A 24,117-nucleotide genomic window follows, 5' to 3' on the forward strand; every position below is an offset into this window, starting at 1 on the left:
GATCTTGCTGTGCAGTTCAGGCTGGCCTTGAACTCACAGCAATCCTCCGGCCTCAGCCTCCCGAGTGCTGGGATCACAGCGTGTACCACCACACCCAGCTAATCATTTTTTAAATTGCTGCAGGTATCCCTCACTGTGAAGGCACTCAATTCTATTCTCTGTACTGCCAAAAAAAAATAAAAACAAACAAAACAAAAGAAAACACACGTGTATATATACATTTAGTTTTAATTCACCAGGGACTTAGCTCAGTGGTTCTGCCGCCTGCCTCGCAAGGGTAAGGACCCAAGTTCAAACCCTGGTACAAAAAAAAAAACACAAACAAACATTTAGTTTTAATTCTAAAAAGAAACACTAGTGACATAAATGAGTACAACCAAGAGTGTAGAGAGGTGAGGGCACAAGAAGCCTTTACTAGGGCCAGGGATTTAGCTCAGAGGCACTGCGCCCTGCCTTGAAAGCGCAAGGTCCTGAGTTAGATCCCCGTTACCAAAAAAAAAAAGCCTTTACTGTTGGCACAAGCTTCAAACCCTAGGCAACCATTAATCTTTCTGTCTCTGTGGAATGCATATTCAAAATATTTCATACAAAAGGAATAAATAATATGTAGTCTTTTATTATGTCTGGCTTCTTTCACTTAACACATCATTTTAAAGGTTCATCATGTTGTACCATGTGTCAGAATTTTGTTTCTGTCTCTGGTCAAATAATATTCCATTGTATGGACATACTATATTTTATCAGTTGACAGACACTTGGGATATTTCTACTGTTTTACTGTTGTATAATGCTGCTATAAAAACCCTCACACAAGAGAGTTTTTGTATGTTTTTGTATGGACATGTTTTCATTTCTCTGAATTTCACACCTAGGAACAGAAAGAATGTTTAGCATTTTAAAGACCTGCCAAGCTGGTTTTCAAGGGACTACATTAGTTTTACATTCCCATGGACCATGTATGAGGTTTCCAACTTTTCTGATCCTCCCACCACTTGTTTTTATCTCTTGATTACTGTAACTATCCTGGTAGACAGGAAGTTGACAAGCTGATTTTCTTTTGCAGTATAATGAAGAGGCTCCAATTTTTTTTTTCTTTTGGTTCATCTGACCGTGGTGCTGGGGATAAACCCTAGGCCTCAAGCATCCTAGGCCTGTACAGCACTTTACCACTGAGCTATACCCCCAGGCAGAGGTATTTTGTTCGTGGTAATGGTTACACAACTGTGTCGATCTGTCCACCCATCAAATGGTATAGTTAAAATTCAAGAATTTTAGCTGGGAGTGATTGTGCACACCTGTAATCTCAGTACCCTGGGGGGCTAAGGCAGGAGGATTGAGTGTGAGCCCAGCCTGGGCAACTCAAGTGACTTCTTACTGAGACTCTGACTCAAAAGGGCTGGGAATGCAGCTCAGAGAAAAGGCCCTGGGTTCAATACCTAGTACTGAGAGAGAATATGGATGGGTGGGGAGGATGGAAGAGAGTAAGGAAGGAAGGGAAAGAGAAATTGAACATAGAATTTTACTGTATGTAAATTATTTTTCAATAAAGCTGAATTTTTAATTGCTTATTTTAAATTATGTATTACTTAATACATTTTGAATTTTCATTTTCTTTCACATCTAAGAATCTGTTACCATAAATGAACATAGACTTCCAAGACCACGAACTTTTCCATTCACTAAGACACTAATATTCTTCTCCACAGCTCTACACTAAAAGTATTTAAGCTACAATGATAATAATCAGCATCTCCATTACAAGTCTGTTTATTTGGGTCAGAATCATTAAGCTCACATGTAATTTAGTTGCTTCATGTTACACCTTTTTTTCTAAATCTGATTTGAGATATCTTATGTACTTACATTAGTTTATTCAAAGTCACATAAAAGAGAATCAATATTTCCATTAAAGACTGATTTTTTTTAAGTTGATTTAATTAAAAGCAAACAAAAGTTAGATGGACTATTATCTTTCTCCCAACAGTTTAAATTTTAAATGTCACAGTGTAGAAAATGGTTTTTCTATATATTGGTTCCCATGTTAACTATTTTCACTGTTCTTTACCTTTAGACTAAACAACCAAGGTCTCCAAATACTATTAAGACATTCAGATAACTAAGTGTAAAATGAAAAAAGAAGATTAAAAATACTAATTGTTACATATTCTAATAAATACACAAGTGTATGGTTTCTGCCATAAGAAATTCAGCCTAGAAATACCTGGGTTTGGCAAAAGTGTTCCCTGTAGCAATAGAAAAACCATATTTATGGGGAATTGTGAGGCCAGGGTGAGGTAAGAGTCACAATACAAATTTCCGCTCCACCACTTATCAAGTGTGTGGCTGATTATGCCAGTCACATAATCCCTCCGAGCCTCAAGTCTCCTACCTTGTAAATCAGAATAATGGTACTACTCACTTGCAGAAGTGTGGTAACAATGTACATTATATAATCAACTGAGAATGTCATCTGAAAAATATCATCCAGCATTACAATTCATGTAATTTATAAACTTCCTTCCTCTCATCTCTGTTCAGTATACTTCCTCTCTCTGTAGCCCACATAGGAAAAGTCCTTAATTAAAGGGTTCAGACACATGACTTGTCAGAGCCAATGTCATGACATCACCAAAAACTAAAAATGCAGTGCCTCAAAAGCAGACACTAGAAACACATCCTCTGACCAAAAACAACAAAGTTCAAGAGGAATAAAACATGTATGCTCAAGTTACAATTTACCTAAATCACTGTACTTGGCAAAATATAAAAATCTAGTCCCTAGAAGAAAGGCCTGAATGAACAAACTAGGTGTTATGAAAGAAATATGCAACAGATGATGTAAACTGAAAAGTAATTAGAGCAGAAAACATTAAGGAAGCCCTAAATCTTACAGTTTTAGCTATTTAAAATGTCAATAAGCTTGTGTTTTCTTCTTTGCAATACACTGGTGATGACAGTAAGCAAATGTCAGTTGGCCTACTTTTGAAAGTTTGCTGCTGTTTTGGCTGAACAGGGGTGTGTGTGTGTGTGCGTGTGTGTGTGTGTGTGTCAGTGTGTGTCTATGTCTTTGTGTTTTACAGGATTCACACCTATTTAACCAGTCATTAAAATGTTACATCAAAAAAATTACAGCAAGCACTTCTAGAGAACTCTGTCATAAATCCTGACTTCATAGAAAATCAAATACTTCTCTGAACATGGTAAAAACCACATTTAAGTCATGTGAAGAATGAAATATGTACTGGTACCTCTAAAAAATGCTGGGCATCAGCATGTAAAAAGTGTACTCCATGAATCTACCCCTCCAAAAAAGTAAATTATGAATAATAAACTAAAAACTCTGAATTTGTTCTGTCCATGTTTGTTTCAAGAAAAGTAACTAGTCATTCATATCAAAAGAATGAAGGAAAGGAAAGGAAAGGAGAAGGGAAGGAACGGGAAGGTAAAGAAAGAAAGGAAGAAAAAGAAAGAAAGCAAGCAGCAATTACTTTTTTTGCCTGCATAGGTGGACTCTGCAACAAATACCAAGCAACAGAAAACTGTTGCCACTGGCATTCCAAAGCCGGAAGAAAAGGCAATCTAAAGTTTTTTTAAACTTCTTAATATTTTTTCCTGTACCTTTGTTTGCCCCACACACCTTTTTTTTTATTTTCTTAACATTTTCAGATGTTAAATTGTGAATTCCTTGGGCCAGGGATTTAGCTCAGTGGCACTACACCTGCCTCACAAGCATAAGGTCCTGAGTTCAATCCCCAGTACAAAAAAAAAAAATTATGAATTCCTTGTATAGCGTAATTGAAAATAATAGCAATTTTCAAGCACTAAGAGACACAAATAATCGAGAAAATAAACCAAATTGTTCCCCAGTATATTGAGATGAGCGCCATAAGTACTTCAGAAATCACATCTTCAGACAATCCTTCTATGGTCAGAATGAAAGCAATGGACTTATTTGAATTTGTATGTACCTAGTATTGAACCATGCAGCAATTCTGCTACACTCATTACTCCTAACAGTTTATAGATGCTGTTATGTTTCTAAATTCATCATCATACAACCAATGAATAAAGAAAATTTTACATTTTAATATTTATATGGTTTTTTTTCTTTTTCTTGCCTTATTTAAATGGCTAGACCCTGCACTAAAGCTGTGGTGACAGAAGCCATCCTGCACTCAGCAGGACAGCATTCCATGCATCCTCATTTAATATGATGGTTTTTAGATTTTTTTTAATGCATAATCTTTATCACATTCAGGAAATTTCTTTCTCTAGTTTACTAAAACTTTTTTATAAATAGCTATGAAATTTGGTCAAAGATTTTTTTCTATTTCTGTTGAGATGATCACATGAGTTTTCTTCATTCTAATATGGTAAATTACATTGACTTTCAAATGTTAACCATCCTTGTTTTTCCTGGAATAAATTTCACTCAAAATGATGAGTAATTCATTTTATGTTTACTGGATTCTAATTGCTAACTGATGTTTATATGTAAATCATACCAAGGAATAAAGGAAGAGAAGAAAAGGAGGAGAGGGAGTGTAAAGGAGGGCAAAAGGAGTTAGGAATGAGAAACTGAAGATAAGAAAAACATGATCACCAAAAAGAATTATTCAATAGAAGAGTAACAATGAGACAATCTCCACAAAAGAAGAGTAAGTTTTCTTTTTTAAATTAACTAGTGCAAGAGGTGTAACACTGAAATAATAGGTGTTAAAAAAAGGGAAAATAAAGAAAGCCTAGGGGAAAAATTCCACAACATCAACTGAAAACAATTTTTCAAAACCATTTAACTTGCATTTCCACTTTAAAGGGGACCAGAACAAAGTATGAGTCAAGGCACAACACTGCAAAATTTCAGAACATGGGGAACAAAGGCAACATTCTATGAGCTCCCACAAGCTACATACAAAGAAAAAGATGTCAAAATGGCTTTAACTCTCCCACGTAACTCTAAACTAATGCCTTCTAAATTGTGAACTAAAATTATTAGAAACAAGTAGTTGTTATCCAGGCCAAATTATCCATCAAGAGTTAAAGAATAAAGACATCTTCAGACAGTCAAGATCTCCCACATGCTTTTCCAGGAAGCTACTAAAGAACTCTTCCACCAAAAAGAAGGAATAAAGCACAATGGGAGAAAGAGCGCTGGGATATTGCTGTTTTCTATTACAAATTTTATGGGATCTGTTTTATTACATTTAATAAAAATAAATCAAAAAATTTACCCAATATGATAAAAGCTACATACAATTAATTTTTAAGTCATAACATTTACCCATGTAAAATGATACTTTAAACAATTTTATATAAGCATATTATATGGAGAAATCTTTTAATAAATAGCAAAGTAAATTAAAGATTCTTTTACATAAAATTATACTAGCAGTATTAACTTTTCATAGTTTGATACTTTCATGGAGCATTTTTGCCACAAGTAAAAGAAAAGTTGAACATTAATAAAAAGGTAAAAATCTGCCTTTGTGAATTATACACACAAAAAAAAGAGTCCTTTAGTAGTAAACTTCTTGATGCCAGTCCTCCAAAAATAAAGCTCATTATTGTGAAGACTTTATCAGAAGGTCTAGAACCTTCTTTGTCAAAATTTTTCACCAAATTGCAAATACAACAGAAATCAAATGATGGAGAAAGAATTCAAGCAAAGGGGCATACCTGGGAGGATGGAGGGAAGGCAAAGAAAGAGAGTGCATGTGAGGGAGAGAGGGAGACAGCTATGGAGCTGAAATCCATATGTCATATAACTGAATAGCAAGGGAGAAACACAAGACTGCAGGATGCTGTTGCCTTGTTACTCCTACACTTCCCATTTCATTTAAGCTGATTTAATCACTAAATTAATCCCTAAAATTACTTAAGTACAATCACACTGTCCTAAGTTTTAGTAAATATCATTCTCACCAATTTAGAGAATGAACTGCTGTAACCCTTAGGTGATTTTCCAAATTAATCTTTTGAAATATAATAGAATTAAAATATTTTAACATCTTTTTTAAAAGGTTTCAAAGTATTCAAATGTAATTAATATGATTATACTTTTGGTGTATATGCAAAATATTCTTGAGAAAAAACATTCAAGGTAATGAGAAAACACAACCTTTTCAAAGTTCAAAGTATAGAGTTATTTATATCCAAACAGCAGATTTAACATAAACATACATTTGGACTTTTCTACACAAATATAAAGCATACATACTATTTAAACACAACATTAAGAAGTATTCACTAGTAAAGCAGATTTGTAAGGCTAACCCCCCAAAATCCACTTCTGACATAGCTGAAGACACAGACAGCAGTCACCTACAACCAAGATAATAGTGAAAACCAAGCTCTCCAAGTCAGTAAGTATCACTGAGATGAGGGGCAAAGCATGTGAACAGAGACTTGGGGAATACCCACAGAAGAAAGCCAAGCCAGAAGCATAACAAAGCCAGCACAGTCAGCAAAGAAGGGATCTGGGAAGAACGATCCCATGAAAACCAAGAGAGAAGAGGGCTTGCAGAAAGAGCTAGCAAAAGCAGAGGCTAAACTGAGATCAAAGAGGATGGAGATAAATCAAAACCACAGCAGAAAGTGAATAGCCATATTGAATTGGTTAAGATTACCTATTTCCATCTCAACTGACAGAACTAAGAGTTTATCTTGGGAGGAGGAGGGGAAGGGGAATGGACACTTGGAGGAAAACAGACTTTAGTTATCATTCTTACTGTCTAGTCCAGGACAACAAAAGAAACTCTGAATGATTTGTTTTTTCTTCAGGGCTTTACTCACCAAACTGTGGAGTAGGTAAGATTCTAGCTGCTCGAATTGGGCCATGTCGAACAGAGAAGAGCTCCTGTGCTTCTCCACTAATCTGCATACAAGAAGACAAAAAAAAATTCAGTAAAGTAGAATGTAGGTCACAACGCTATTAGAGGCAAACAAGACACCTAAATTTTATCTCAATTTGCCTTAAAAATACATACACACAAGCACCCACATTCATTTTAGGCTTGGCATACACATCAAGTATATTCATAGCTTAAATTATCAAGTATTGTAGAAAAATAAGAGCCCATATTCTATAAGAACTGGAAAAATGCAGTCTGTCTTAGAAGTCTATTAATTCTCATTTTACTAAATGTAAAAATTTGTATAATTCCTGCATGACTGCTTTCCACTTCAGAGTGAAACAACTATGACACTATTCTGGAAACTGCAACTGACATACTGTAGCAACTTTCACCAGTTACAACTGGTCATGTTTCTGGAACAATGTTTTAGCTTTGAGTAAATCATTTAACTCTATAAGCCTATGTTCTTTTTCACTTATAAAATAAGGAAAAGCTGGTAAAATGACCTCCAAGGTATCTCTAATTTCAATATTCTGTGAACAAAGTTATATGTAAGAAAATTCAGATATCATTTTTACTGTACAAAAAAATCAAATGCTATCTGAAGGTCCATTCGAGTGATATTAGATTTCTCAAATATAAAGAGTACAGTATTCTATTAATCCAAATGGTAAAGGGGTATGCTAGTATGTATCCAGTGTGAAAACACTGCTTTTCACTGATGACTGATATTTAGAGCAGATTATATTAAAGAACATTCTTGCAGATGTACTGCAAGTGGTCGTGTGGCTCTCAATACATTTTCATAATTATCTAGCATTTTTATGGAGTATATAATATCAGAGAAAATGGCATGTATTATAAAACTAGTTCTAAATACCCAAGAACTTGTAATAAATATAATAAATATAGAAGTTCAATAGAAGAAACACACTTTGATATTTTTAATAGGCCTGTCCAATAAGTGGTTTAAAATATCAAAAATATATGCATTATAAAAAGCCTATAAATCTTCCCATATTAAATTATACATCTGCAGAAGTACCTTTTAGAGGAACTGCTTTTTAAGATCTTTCAGCTTTTCTTCTATCTCAATTTAAAAGCTTCAAACTGTAAATTTTTTCTCTCCTATAAATATTCATCTCATCTATGATAATTATTACAAATTATTGCTGTGCCAGCAAACCCTTGCATAGCAGGTGAGATGCAGAGCATGCACAGCCTCCAAGGGTCAACTGTGCAACAACAGCACCACCTACCACCAAGGAAACGTGTAAAAGCTACAAAGTGCAGCCCACTAGGAGAACTCATCTATTCTAAAAATTCCCTTGTGACCTTGCATTTTCAAAATGAAACTCATCACCATCATATAGTGCAGCTCTTAAGCCTACCTTTTATTGTCACAGAATAGAATTTGAAATTGAGACCTTATTAAATGGTTACTGTGTTCAATTTGCCACTTCATATATTACCTAAAATTTAGCTTACACTATCCTTGATTTTTTTTTTTTTTTTTGGTACTGGGGATCGAACTCAGTTCCTTGCACTTGCAAGGCAGGAGGCAGAACCACTGAGCTAAATCCCCGGCCCTATCCTTGATTTTTAAGCATATGATAAAAAGTGATACACAATGTAATCCACTGATGTGTTTTTGGCTAGTCCCACATTTCCAATTCTTGAAATTTTATCAACAGACAAAAGAATAAATGGCATGATGACTAAGTCATTTATATTTTGATAATCAATTGTTTGCTAAGGAAGAGACAATAATCCTAATAACATACATAATATTTCTATTAATAAGAAAATAAAAATAAGTTTTAAAATAATACTGTAGAGTTTACATTGAAACTGTAATTCCACGTAATAAAAAGCACTTCTCATTTATGTAACAAATTAAGAGTATTCTAACACAAAATCTACTATTCTATACTATTATTTCCATGTGCCGGAGGTCTGGTATTTAACTTTGAGTTCTATCAAATAAAACCTTAATGTTAAAAAAAAAAAAATTTTAGGGCCAGGGATTTAGCTCAGTGGTTTCTTCGATCCCCAGTACTCAAAAAAAAAAAAAGTTTAATTGTGTTTAACAGAGTTTCTGTACTCAAACATACTAAATAGTAATTTTTTAAAACCAAATCTACTTTGGCAAACTCACAATATGACAGAAGTTTACCATCCCTGTATTTAATACACAAGAGCTTAGTTTGACATAGAAAAACATTTTGAAACCTAAACACAATATGGTTTTCAGAAAAAAAAATGTTCAAAACAAACCTACATGCTTTATTCTATCCTTCTATTAGAAATCCTTCTTTATAGGTAAAGCGTAAAAAAAAATGTGATACAGAGGGAGGAAAAAAAACCCTTGGAATTGTTTATAAAATGTTATCTACACATTTACTGTCCATTTTTTTTAATTCTTTGAAGTTAAGATCGTAGAATCTTTATGACAAAGGGATTTACAGATATCTGTGAATAAAGTCATGACTGTACAACACACTGGAATTAGAAGTGTGACTCTAAATTATCCTACATGAGTCATAAACACCAACCTTCCTAGGAAAGAACTCACCAAACAGTATGCGAACATTCTACATTAGCATACCACTTCAGAACAGACACATACAGGCAGGATGTGTTGTGCGCATTTTAGAAAGGACAAACAGAACATTCTGGGAGGCTGAGGCGGGAGGATCACAACTTTGAGCCCAGCTTGGACAACTCAAGAGACATAGTGACACCCTGTCTAAAAATCAAAAATAAGGCTGTAACTCAATGTGAAGTCCCTGAGTTTAATTTCTAGTACAAAAAAAGAAACAAAGGAGGAGGAGGAAGAGGAGAAGGAAGACAGGACACACAGAGCATGGTCATGTCCTTAGAGACTCTGCATTAGCTACCACTCTAAAGGGTCTCTAATAATCTCATCTAGTACGCTCACTGGTAATACTGCTTTCACAGAAAAGGCTGTCAAATGTGACTTTTAAGTTTCTTAAGAACAGCTCAGATTTTATAGGTCCTGAAAATTACAGAGCTATAAGTTCACTTTTAAACCCACAATAACAATAAATGCAAGAATAGAACTTCAAGGAAGAAGTGTACCGAGCAGTGCTCCAACTTCCTGGCAACTGCGGTAACATGGGGAGAGGAGCAAACAGGGAGCTCCAAGAGCTCCTCGTGGTGTCTGCCTTTGTTCTTGCTGGCATTTTAATTTCTGATGACAGACTTTTGTTGTTTGGAGCATAAACCGGACGTACCAGCTTGGAGGCACAATAAGGAGAACAAAGCATGATTTGTTCACACTGTAGGAAAAAAAATCTTTTCCAACCATAGAAAATAGCTTTCGCATGGTGAAAATATGCAAATTACACACCAAACCAAAAAAAGTGGTGGAGAAACACAAGTTTAGAACCTCACAACTTAATCTAAGGCAAAAGGAAATTACAGCAGCCCAGACAAGAATACACACAGAAAAAAGGCTATAAAAATTCCGAGAGAGCTGTATAAGTGCTTACCTCTAGAGAATTCTAAAAGCACAAGGCCAGCCAGTCCAAAGAAACAAACTTGTTTCTGAAATCCTAATGTCTGACCAACTACAAAATGGAAAATTCAATCAAATACAAGGATAAAAAATAATACTTTAGGGCCAGGGATGTAGCTCAGTGGTTCAGCCACCTGCCTCGCAAGCGCAAGGTCCAGAGTTTGATCCCAGTACTAAAAAATAAATAAATAAATAATACTGACAACAGTACACATTCCTAATGCCATCTTCCCCTAAAGACACTGGTAAAATGGAGGACTGTGGCTGGTAAACCTTACAGAGATACATTTGAAGAAGCACAGATCGGGGCTGGGGGTGGGGCTCAGTAGTAAGGTACTTGCCTAACATGTGCAAGGCACTTAATTCAATCCTCAGCACCTCCTCCCTCAAAAAAAAAGCACAAATCACTAGTTGTAAATATAGTTCTGGGAATATAGTTCTTCAATGTTAAGCCACCTGTTACCAGCATATAGATAACAAAACAGAACTGCAAAAAATCAGAAGGGCTTTCCTAGTAAAAAAAAATTCCAATTTAAAAGTAACATTAACCACAATACTGACGTCTGATAGTTTACGTAAGTTTTACTTGTTGAAGCCAGGCATGGTGGTACACACCAGTGATTAAGCTCTCTGGGAGGCTGAGGCAAGAGTGTCACAAGTCCAAGCCCACTGTGGGCAACTTAATGATTTAGCAAGACCCTATCTGAAAATAAAAGAGCTAGCTCAGTGGGAAGGTCCTGGCTTCGATCACCAGCCCCACCAAAAAGCAGCTTTACTTGACTCAGTGTAAATGTGATCATATAGTATGCACTGTTATGCATTGTATTATGCCACTGAAATTTACGTTGTTCCATGGGATTACAGGGTTGTGGGTTTTTTTGGGGGGGTTGATTTTTGAGACAAGGCAGTTCAGGGTGTCCTTAACTCGAAATGTAGCCCAGGCTGGCCTCAAACTTGCAGTGATCCTTCTGCCTCAGCCTCCTGAGTACTGGGATTACAGGCATGGCCACCACATCTGGCATTTTACAAGGGGGCAGGGGTTAACTTCTGTTGCTATACAGACTTCATTCTACTATTGATGGACCTCTGGGTTGTTTCTAGGTTTTAGTTAAGGTAATCAAGAAAAATTGTGAAAGATTTTGAAATGGGATAATGTGATATGTGTGCTTTAATGGATTACCAAGAGTTCTCTAGAGGGCCCCTGGAGGTTATCTGATTCCCGAGGGATTTGCTTTTTTCTTTGACAGATACATCACAATACTCTGAGTTGTAGAAAACTGATAGTAATGCAGTTTATTCTTGAACACAGAAATGCAAAAGATTTTTCTGGGAAAAATACAACCGAATTCCACTCTATAGAAAAGATGATCCCAAGCCAGAAGCAGGGGCACGTGCCTGTAGTTCCAGCTTCCTGAGAGTCTGAGGCAGAAGAATGCATGTTAGAAGCAAGCCTGGGCAACTTAGCAAGATTCTCTCTCAAAAATTAAAGTGTGGGGATGTAGCTCAGTGGTGCTTCCCAAGCATGTGTGAAGCCCTGTGTTCAATCTCCACTAGTGCAAAAAAAGGGGGGGGTATTGTTGGGGGGTTGATCCCAACCAGTTTTGGGGGTTTTTTGTTTTCCTTTTTGGCAGTGCTGGGGGCTGAACCCAGCTAGTACAGAAAGGCAAGTGCTCTACCACTGAGCTACATCCCCAGCCCGAGCAGTATATTTTAATCCCAAAAGAATATTTATGAAGTTTGTATCTGATATAGTTCATTCAGCATTGCTAATTGCCCTTCAGAAAAATTTGTAAAAATTCAGATGTCCATCTTCTAAACAACAGATACACCTCAACAAATTTAAAAGAATGTTAACCGTACAATAACTGTGATCAAATTAATAACAGGAAGATAGCTGGAAATTAACAAAATACTCAAAGATTAAACCACACAATTCTTAGTAATACACAGGGCAAACAAGAAACATTCAGAAGAAGAGTATAATATTTTAACTAAATGAAAATTAAAATTCAACTATCATCAAAATCTGTGGGATTTTGACGTGAAAGCAGTGAGTGCACAGAGAGAACCCAGGGCACTGAATGCTAAAATTCAAAATCCACCGGCCGAAACAAGCAAACTGGCCTCAAAGCAAGCAGAAGCAAATAAATATGGAGAAGTCAATAAAAATTGAAAACATGAAATCAATAGAGAAAAATCAATGCAAAAAAGCTGGTTCTTTATAAAGATCCATAAAAATCATTAAAACTCCAGCCAGGTTAAGAAAGAAATTATAAAAACAAATGAGAGGGAAAATGAAAAGAATACTAAACAAGTTTTCATCCTCATTTGATAACCTAGAGGAAATGGACCAATTCCTTGAGAGACAAAAGCTGCCAAAATTCACATAACAAGAAACAAAGAAAAATCTTTCACCTGTAACTTGTTTTTGGTACAGAGGATTGAACCCAGGGCCTCACATATATTCAGCTCAAGCTACACTCACTCCTGACAGTAATCCTCACAGGCCTATATCCATGAAAGATGTTGAATCAGCAACTGACAACCTTCCAAAACAGAAAGCACTGAGCCCAGATGAGTTTGCTGCTAAATTCTGCCAAACATTTAAGAAAGAAATAATACAAATTCTCTATGATCCCTTCCAGAAAATACCTGAGCGAATTCTTCCTAACTCACCCTATGAGCCCTGCAAAACAAAACAAAACAAAAAAAGGGCCAGGGACTTAGCTCAGTGGCACTGTGCCTGCCTAGCAAGCGCAAGGTGCTGAGTTCAATTCCCAGTACAAAAAAAAACTAAAACTAAAACCAAAAAAAAGCCATTATATGAAAACTCCAGCCAGACATGGAGGCTGGGAATATAGCTCAGTACAGAGGCCATGGATTCAATCAGAAAGAAGAAAAATGGGAGGGAGGGAGAGAAGGTGGGAGAGAGAAACGAAGCTTTCACCATAAGTTCGAAAATAAGGAAATGATTTTCCTTCTCATTACTACTTTTTAAAAGTATCCTAGCTTGCCAGGTGTGGTGGTGCACACCTGTAATCTCAATACTTGGGAGGCTGAGGCAGGAGGATTGCCCCGAGTTTGAGGCCAGTCTGGGCTATATAGTGAGTTCAAGACTAGCCTGGACTACACAGCAAGACCCTGTCTCAAAAAACTAAACGAAAAAAAAGAAATACAAGTTGAGCATCTCTAATTCAAAAATCCCCACCCGCTGTGCAAGCACAAGGAACCGAGTTCAATCCCCATACCAAGAAAAAAAAGCCTTTCTAATTCAAAAATCCAAAAATCTTCAAAATCTGAAACTTTCTGAGTTCTCACAGGATATCACAAGTCTCCTGTTTCAATGTACACAGGCGCTGTTTCATACACAATATTATTTAAAATATTGTAAAATACTATTTTTGATCTATGTGCACATGGAAAACAAAGGAATTTTGTAGCCAGCATGGCGGCACATGCCTGTAATTCTGGGAGGCTGAGGCAAGAAGATAACAAGTTCCAGTTCAACCAAGCTAACTTCACAACTTATCAAGACCCTGACTCAAACAAAAAATAAAATAAAAACAGACCTGGGGATATAAAGCACACTATGAAGTCCCTGGGATGAATTCCCAGTACCAGAAAACAAAAAGCAAACAATGCAAATTGTTCATGTCAAAGTTCTCTGGATAAATCCTAGACAAGTTCTAGAGCACAAAAGCAGCTAATATGTGCAACCCTGGAAGTTTTATTACTCCCAGAATCATGCCCTGTGGCAACAATGCAAAGCAGATACAGTACACCAGGTTACAGGTTACAAATTCAATTTATTTTAGTAGCTATACAAATTTGCTACATCTGAGTTTGGCTTTGAAATAAGGGAAATAACATCTATTCCAACAAAGCAAATGTTACAATGTGTATTCAAAAGTACCTGTAACATCTAATTGGCACTAAATAAATGATAAACCAAGGAAATGCTTGTTGAATGAATAAATGACCATATCTCTATCGGTGTCATTATTCTGCATTAATGATATTTAGCATGACACATCTCTGCCTCTGGTCCCCTCACAGCCTGTTATTGATTCTGGACAGGCACCCATGTGTAATATCCCATATCAGAGAACCGGTACAGCTCAATTCTAACTCAGTTCTTGAGCCCACTGGATTATTGCTTCCTATGCTTTGTAGCCCTGAAGAAAAGCACTACTTAGTACCAAGGTGGTAAACTCCACCTCATTTGTGTGGTAGTTTGTTTTGTTTTGTTTTTTTCCAGTACTGGGAATCAAACTCAGGACCTTGCACTTGCAAGGCAGGTGCGGAGCCACTGAGCTACATCCCCAGCCCTGTGTGGTAGTTTTTTAATCACATTCATCTTCATAGTCCTGACGGAGATCAAGCCAGCCTCTGCTCTGTCTTTTATGTATTTATGTTTTTACCTACAACATGTTTTCTTTCCTATCAGTTATCTAAAAATAGTCCACTTGAATATACAAATGCAGTTATCATTCTTATCAGTTTTGCATGTATTAACCATAAGCACAAAAGAAGTTCCTTAAAAAGACCATTTCGCTAGTTTTATTTTTTATTAGCACATGTTTGTAGTACAGAGTGATCACACTCCTTGTGGGGAGTTGGTACACGTACATAGCACATCTTCATTCTTTTTTTCATTCCTTGCCACTCCCTTCCTCTCCCCTCTATCCATATCTTGATCCCCTTCCTTTTTTTTAAATACGTGTTTGCAGTGCATGATGTTCTCATTCCTTGTGTGCAGTTGGTGCATGTACATAACACATCTCAATTCCTTTTTTCAGCCCCTTTCCCTCCCTCCATCTCTTGATCTCCTGACCCTCTGAGAGAGATTTATCTCTCTACTTCCTGTTATCTGTCTTTTATTTTGTTTCTTATTTATAATTTGGGTTTTCATATACGAGAAACCATGAGATATTTAAGCTTGTGTGTCTGATTTATTTCACTTAACATTATGGTCTTAAAGTGCATCCATTTCCCTACAAATGACTCAAGTTTAGCCTTCTTATGACAGAATAATACTCCATTGTAATAAAGTACTACATTTTAATGAAATACTACATTTTATTAACCATTCATCTGTTGACAGACATATAGGCCACATCCAAGATTTAGCTATTATGAACTGTGCTGCTGTAAACATGGGTAGACATGTATCACTGTAATATAATGTCTTCAGCTCCAATAAAAATTTTTTACTAAGGAAAAAAGGTACTTGAGTTATTTATAATGTGTCAAAAGTGGCTCACAGGGGCCGGGGATTTAGCTCAGTGGTTTCACCGCCTGCTGCGCAAGTGCAAGGACCCCGAGTTCGATCCCTGATACCAAAAAAAAAAAAAAAGTGCCTCATTAACTCTAATAATATTTTTTCAGTTCTAAGGATTGAACCCCAGGTCTTATAGCTAAGTGTTCTGAATGATCCTCATTCATATATATACTTTTTTTTTTCTTTTGAGACAGGGTCTCACTGTGCAGTCCAGGCTGACACTAAGCTCACTATGTACCCCAGCCCTTCAACTTGCAATGATTGGCCTGCCTCAGCCTCCTGAGTGCTGGAATTATAGTTATGTGGCACGATGCCTGGCTCCCATAATTTATTTTTCTTTCTCCCCCCTCCCCACTGGGGATTGAACTCAGGACCTTGTGTTTGCCAGGCAGTTGAAGTGCCACTGAGCTACATCCCCAGCCTCCATGATTTATTTTTAATTAGGGAGAAATTGTACAAATACAAAGAAGTAGCTATAGCGTAACTCTGATAGAGTGCTTGCCTAACATGCAGGAAGCCCTCCCTGGGTTTGATCCCTAGCACTGCAAAAACAAAATTTAAAAACAGAAGCAACAGAGACTTCATCCAGCAGCATCTAAGCATGTATTAAAAATATACAGCAACCAGGTATTGTGGAGCATATATATAACCCCAGCACTCTGGCAGGAGGATTGTGGGTTCAAGCCCTGTCAGCTACAGAGCAAGATCCTGTCCAAAACAAAACACCTACAAAGCAAGATCGATCTCTCCTTGGATGTCAATTTAATGACATACAGTGGGCCCTCCACATCCACAGGTTCCTAATCCTGGAATCTGACTAGCTATGGTTTCAACCAACAATGGATCAAAAAATACTCATGAAAAAGCGGGGCATGGTGGCACAGGACTATAATCCCAACACTTGAGAGGCTAAGGCAGGAAGATCACAAGTTTGTGGCCAGCCTGGACTGTACTGCAAGATTCTGTTTCAAAAAAATTTCTTTTTCAGAAAAAAAAAAAAAAAATCACAACTTTACTGAATATGTAGTCCTTTTTCCTCATCATTATTCCCTAAATAATACATATAATAACTATTTACATAGAATTTACATTGTACTCGGTATTATAAGTAATCCAGAGATTATTTAAAGTATATGGGGTCTAGTTTTAATCTTTGGCAAGCTGAAGCCCAATTTTTCTAGCACCATTTATTAAATAGGCTATCTTTCCTCCAGTGAGGGTGTTTGGCTCCTTTGTCAAAGATGAGATGGCTGAGTGTGTCTGGTGTTGTTTCTGCATCTTCTAATCTGTTCCACTGGTCCTCAAGTCTGTTTCTTTGCCAGTACCATGCTGTTTTTATCACAGTAGCTTTGCAGTAGAGTTGCAGGTTGGGGATTGTGATACCCCCTGCCATGTCTCTGTTACCTAGAATTGCTTTTGCTATTCTGGGTCTCTTCTTGTTCCAAATGAATTTTTGGATTGTTTTCTCAAGGTCCATGAAGTATGCTGCTGGGATCTCAATTGGAATTGCATTGAATCTATATAGCAGTTTTGGAAGTATGGCCATTTTCACTATATTAATCCTTCCTACCCAGGAGCAGGGGATGTCTGTCCATTTTCTTATATCATCTTCAATCTCTCTTTTCAGAGTGCCATAGTTTTCAGAAAAGAGGTCTTTGATTTCTTTCGTTAGGTTGATTCCTAGGTATTTCAGTTTTTTGGATGCTATTGTGAAAGGAATTATCTGCCCTGTTTCTCTCTCAGTGAGTCTGTCATTTGTGTAGAGGAAAGCTATTGATTTTTCTGTGTTGACCTTGTAACCAGCTACTTGACTGAATTTGGTTATTAAGTCTAGAAGACTTTTGGTGGAGTTCTTGGGGTCTTTGATATACAGTATCATGTCATTTGCAAATAATGGCAATTTGACTTCTTCATTACCTATCTTTATTCCTTTTATTTCTTTCTCTTGTCTAATTTCCGTGGCCAATGTTTCCAGAACTATATTGAACAAGAGTGGTGATAGTGGACATCCTTGTCTTGTTCCTGATTTTAGTGTGAAGGATTTCAGTTTTTGACCATTTAGTATGATACTGGCTGTTGGAAAATGTGGTTTTTTTATAAAATGGAGTACTACTCAGCCCTAAAATATGAGAAATTACAGACATTTATAGCTAAGTGGATGCACATTGAGGCAATACTCTTAAGTGAAATAAATAGGACACACATGAATAAATACTGAATAGTTTCTCTGGTGTGAGAAACTGAAAGTGTAAATGGGGACTAAAATGTATAATAGGTAATGTGAAATAGGAAGAAAAGGGGCAAAGGGGAAGGAAGTGGGAGGGCTAGGGAAAAGGATAGAAGGGAATGGAATTAATATGAGAAAATGGAAAAATAGGATCAAAATCTTTGTAAATAGGGAGGAATGGAGGGGTTGAAGGGGGGGTGGGGCAAGGGTGAAAAATAAGAACCAAGAGAGACTACGTAAAGATGTAAATTTCCAACAATGAATGTAATTATATTGTATACCTAAAATGTACCAATGATTAGAATGAATAATGGATAATGCAAAATAGGAAGAAAAGGTCCAAAGGGGTAGGGGAAGTGGGAGGGGCAGGGGAAAGGAAAGAAGGGAAAGGAAAAATGATGAGAAAAGGAAAAAATGGAAATGAAGTCTTTGTAAATAGGGAAGGGTGGAGGGGGTAAAGGGAGGGCTAGGAATGGGAAAATAAGAACCAAGATGGATTATGTAAAGGTACAATTCCCAATGAGAAATGTAATTGTGTTGCATACCTACAATGTACCAATAAAAGAATTTAATAAAAAATAATAATAATAATAAAGTATATGGGGTATGCGTAGGTTATATGCAAATACTACACGACTTGATACAAGTGACTTAAGCATCTAGGGATTTGGGTTTATGTTGAGGGTGGGGATAGTGTTGTATCTGGAAGCCAAACCTTCATGAGTTGTGAGAAACGGTTTTATTTTGGTTTTTTTCATTTGTTTGTTTGTTTTGGCACCAGAGATTGAACTCAGGACTCGGGACCTTGCGCTGAGGCAGGTGGCAGAACCACTGAGCTAAATCCCCAGGCGGTTTTATTTTGATTTTATAAACAAAAAAAAAAAAGACTAAGGGCTGGGGATTTAGCTCAGTGGCGCTGCACCTGCCTCACAAGCACAAGGGTCCTGAGTTCGATCCCTGGTACCCAAAAAAAAACTGCCCAAAATTCTGTAGTCTCAAATGGCTTCAGAATTTCCTGATACACTACTTAATAGTTCTTAAATTCAGCCATATTTTCTCTACCAACTCACTGCCAACATTTTAATTTATGTATATTTTATGTTTCAACAATTTCAAAATCCTGATAGCACAGTTTAAGGAATATATTTCTAATGGAAAAGAGTAGTAAGTTCTTTTAAAAGCCCCTCAGAATTAGAGGGAAGAAGGGAACAAGTTTTGTTTTATTTTGGCCTGCTTAACCACAAATGATTCAGTTAATGCCAGAGTGTCAGTATCTCTGTAGCCTAACTCTCTGTATCATCAAGGAAAAAAATGCAAACCACAAAAACCACGTAGAATGCATATTTGTGAGGACTAACAACTTATAGAACAGATATTTGCTAACCACATAAAGGAGACTGCAACCCAGTCTGTATTTTGGTCTTGACACTAAATACAAAATACAAAACTTAAAGCAAGAAAGAAGTGAGTTTCAAGAACAATATGAAAACCACAGAACACAAATAATGAATGGAACTTGTAATCATATTTCCATACTTCCAACTTTTTGCACACATAGAAAGAAGTATTTTAAAGCAACTTTAACCTTTTCCCTTCACCCGGATTTTCTAAAGGAAGATCAAAGAAATGCAGCTTGGACTCACACATTCCTTCAGCTATGCAACGCTGATTTAGACATTACACTTCAAAACCCCAGCCATGACTTCAGCCCCCACCAATCCAAGTATCATTCCAGTCCTTTGAAGCTGCTCTAATGGTATCTTCCATTTGCAACTAACACTTCTGTAGTCAAAAGCTCTTACTTGGGGTAGATGTTAATGTAAAAGCACTCAGACTACACTGACACACACGCCGGGAGGCAGACTGGAAGGTGTTCAGAAGTCAGTGTGACACCATTATGGAGAGTGTTGGTGTAGCAGCTGTCATAAACACTTCATAATCACTCAGACACAGACTAGACTGCCCTCAATTCATTATTTTATTACATGTTGAATAGGATGAATCTAAAATATACATTAAGCAAAAGAAGACAGACAAAAGATTACATACCATGTGCATCAGTTTATATTTAAGTCTACTCCACAAAAAACTGATATGTGGTCAGAGGGGCAACTATTTTTCACTGTGGGAAGTAGAAACATTGGAGAACTCAAGAGTAAGAAAGAAAACTATTTTTTTGCCAGTGGTGGTTTCATTTACTTTTACATACATGTGCACATACAGGCACACATATATACATTACATACACACAAGTGCACAAGGAAAAAAATTAAGTTCTATACTTGAGATTTGTGCACATTATAGTATATATGTCTTTTTTTTTTTTTTTGGTACTGGGGATCGAACTTGGGTCCTTGCACTTGCACAGCAGGCATGTCTTTTTTTTTTTTTAATCTATCATAAACAAACTGCGGTACTCCATAAAATGGAATATTCTGTAATGCTAAAAAGCTACAGGCAATCAATCCATGAAAGACAATTCCCAATACTACACAAACACATGTACACAGACTCCCAGAAAATACTGGAATTCTGAGGCTGTGAAAATCATCTTTAAGAAATTCTCCTGTTCAGAAACACACAGGAAAAGACCAGGTAAAGACGCAGGCACAGGGAAGAAAGACAGCCATGTGAGAGACTGGTGTCACGCAAATGTCAGCCACTATAGACAGCAAGTGCAGCTCTGTTCGCAAATAATATATTTCTGTTGTTTAAAATTATCCAATTCATTCCCTTTCTCCTATGCCTAAAATTCAAAACATTAAAATGAGTATGAGCAAAATTTAGAAAACAAAAACACTAGTCAAATTCCTTTGTAAAGTCCCATAAAAATTAGTACTTAACACTATTCTTAAAAGAACAGTAAGATAAATGATGATTATGATGAACCTGAAATATTGTGCAGAAAAACAGGTTTATAATATACCATATTCTTTCATTTTAATATTTAGAAATTCCAGAGATATTTTAATTTTACTTTAAAACAGTTCTTATTAATGTACTTAGATCTGGATATACACTGTCAATTCTTGATATTCTTAACTGCTCACAATTACTTTTCCCATTAAAAAAATATATATATATATGCACACATGTTCCTCAGAATTACTTTACAGCAACAGCACTCAGCCTGGGATGGTTTACAACCATGGGACTCTCGGCAATGTGGGGAGTCATTTCTGACCATTACACTTGATGAGGTGTCCCCCTTATCTAGTAGATAGAGGCTACAGGGCCAGCAGTGTAGCTCAGAGGTAGAGCACTTGCCTAGTAGATAAAGGCTACAGACCTTCTAACTACTTCTGCATCTATGTTCTACAATGTACATGACAGTGTCTAATAACAAAGAATCATCTGGTTGAAAACATCAATAGTGCCGTTAACTCACAAACATACATTAATTTGCATTTGCCTCTTTTTATGCCTTATAATTTCAGAAAATTTCCCACTTAAAATATTAACCCCTCCAGGCTTGGTGGCACACCCTACAATGCCCACACTCTGGGAGGATGAGATAGTAGGATCACTAGTTTGGGCCAGACTTGGTAACTTAGTGCCTTACCAAGACCATGTTTCCAAATTTTAAAAACACCCATAGGCAGGGGATACAGCTCCGTGGCAGAGCACCCTTGGTTCAATCTCCAGTACTGCCCCCGCAAAAAACAAAAGAAAAATCTCTGAAGACAGAAGGCAGAACAGCAGTTATCCAGGGATACAAAGAAAATAGAGTTGTCAGGAAGTGGTGAGAGTTGTGAGGTTTCTAACCATGTGATGGTTATGTTATATACATATATAGAAATCCAACCTATACATTTATGATCTGTATACGTTACTGAATGTTATGTTCAATAAAAGTTATCAAAAAATAAAAATTGGGGGCCAGGGATTTAGTTCAGTGGTTCCGCCGCCTGCCCCGCAAGCACAAGGACCTGAGTTCAATCCCCAGTACCAAAAAATAAAATAAAATAAAATAAAATAAAATAAAATAAAAATTTGGGGCCAGGGATTTAGCTCAGTGGTTCTAATGCCTACCTCGCAAGCACAAGGTCCCGAGTTCAATTCCTAGTACCAAAAATTAAAAATGGAAATAAATAAATAAAAAATAAACATTTGCATTGCAGAGACTCATAATTTAGCATGTTCCAAATAATATATTATTTTAAGGTGAAAAATTTCAAACAACATTCTAATTTAGAATAAATTTCAATTAATGTAACATCTACCACCTATGTCAAATCAGTAAAAATTATATAATGCCACTATAAGAATAAAAGATAACACTCTGAGAGGATGAGGCAAGAGAGTCCCAAGTTCTAGCCCAGCCTGGGCAACTTACCTACATAGCAAGACCCTGTCTCAAAATAAAAAACTGGGCTGAGGATGTAGCTCAGTGCAAAGGCCCTGGGTTCATTCCCAATACCGCAAAAAAGAAAAAAGTTTTGTCCACTAATATAGGTGGATTCTACAAGTTATTTCAATATTATTCTTCATTTCTTTTATTCATCCCATGACACAACAATGCTTCCACTAGAGATGACTAAAGAGTCATTCATCTCTTATTTTTCCAGTAAAAAGAGAATGGAACCAACAAAATAAGTAATTTTTTGACTGGGCTCCAAATGTTTTCTGCTTACCAGTATAGTCAAATCCCTAACACTGTTATTATTTCCGAATGAAACCTATAAAAATTGTTTCCTGGCTAACAATTTTAACATGGCAAGATCTACTGGTACTCAACTTCTAATAAATAATAGACTGATTGGTATTTACCTCAAATATGCCCTTGCATGTTTGTTCTAAAGCTTTTAGTGACTAAAAGCTACACTAAAAGCTTTAGGGCAAAAATTGCCTGAAACAGCTTCACTTTTTATAGACCAGTGTGTCAGCGACACCTAGTGTCACATATTGGAAGTACATACATATAAAGCTCCAAGAAAACAAAAGTTAACCACCTCCCTCCTCTCCATACTGGAGGCTGAACACAGATCCTTCACACTGAGTTCCATCCCCAGCCTTTCTTTCTTTCTTTTTTTTTTTTTTAATTCTTTTTTGAGACAGAGTTTCACTAACTTGCTAAATTTCCCAAGCCGGGAAAATCTTCCTGCCTCAGCTTCTCCACCAGCTGGGATTACAGACATATGGCAGCATGCCTGGCTACAAATGTTAACTTTTGAAGTTAAAATATACTGTTTCATACAATGGCCATCCACCAAGTGCTGTAATGAATATATTTTCATGATTTTGCTTAAAATATTAGCCAGGAATGGTAGCGAATGCCTGTAATCTCAGCACTCAGGAAGCGTAGGCAAGAGGATCATGAACTCCAAGGCCAATCTGGGCTACACAGTGAGAATGAGTTCAGCCTGGACTACACAGTGAGACCCAGTTCAATACATAAATACACACCACACAGACACGCTGTTTCAAAAGTAGATATAAAACCTAAGCAGACATTAAACCTTATGAAAAATCAGCTGTACAAATGTACTATCCTGGATTTTAAATAAGAACCCTTTATTACACATAAGAAAACACTACACGGTGCCTTTTGGCTTCATATAATTTTTAACATAATTTAACCATAAATTGAATGATCAAATTCCATTTCTTCTGAAATGATGCCATCTCACCTACCAGGCAACACCAGTCCTCGGCCCAAAACCTTGACTGTTTTTGATAACATCTTCTTTTCTAAATGTCTTATCACTTACCAAGGTTTTCTGTAATCCTCTTACAACAAATTTACTTTAGGGTCTCAACATCTAACATTTAGACAACAGTGGACCAGAACATAGTGGCACAAACCTATCATCCCAGTATGCTGCGAGTCTGAGGCAGGAGGTTTGCAAGTTCCAGCCCAGCCTGGGCAACTTAGCAACACCCTATCTAAAAATAAAAAATAAAGCCAGGCATGATGGAGCATGCCTATAATCCCAGCACTTGGGAGCCTGAGGCAGGAGGATCACAGCAAGTTCAAGGACAGCCTGGGCTACACAGTGAGACCCTGTCTCAAAAAAATAAATAAATAAATAAATAATAAAACAAGGGCTGAAGATTCAGCTCAGTGCAAAAGCCCTGGGTTCAATCCCTGGTACCAAAATAAAAAATTAGTCAAGTGAAACTGTCTCTTAGCTGACCTCATAATGATTCTATTTCTCTGTATTTTCTATTCATAACACTGGAAATCCATGTTTATTTTATTTTTGGTACCGGG

The 24,117-nt window shown here is 36.7% G+C and overlaps 1 protein-coding gene across 15 annotated transcripts in view; it reads right to left on the minus strand.

Annotated features, from left to right (window-relative positions):
* The window catches only part of Bcas3 (BCAS3 microtubule associated cell migration factor), a 583,853-nt gene that overhangs the window by 535,568 nt on the left and 24,168 nt on the right, over positions 1 to 24,117 (minus strand). For all 15 annotated transcript variants that reach the window (XR_015443252.1, XM_021248678.2, XM_087191873.1 and 12 more), the window contains exon 6: positions 6,793 to 6,874. Coding sequence is in view for 14 of the 15 variants with exons in the window: in XM_021248678.2 (XP_021104337.1) it covers positions 6,793 to 6,874 (82 nt within the window). In the remaining variant the exon portion in view is untranslated. The remainder of the gene's footprint in view (positions 1 to 6,792; positions 6,875 to 24,117) is intronic.

Source organism: Heterocephalus glaber, unplaced genomic scaffold (assembly GCF_053883595.1).
Source record: "Heterocephalus glaber isolate CG9 unplaced genomic scaffold, H.glaber_assembly_v1.0 deba00001564, whole genome shotgun sequence".
Classification (NCBI taxonomy): domain Eukaryota; kingdom Metazoa; phylum Chordata; class Mammalia; order Rodentia; family Bathyergidae; genus Heterocephalus; species Heterocephalus glaber.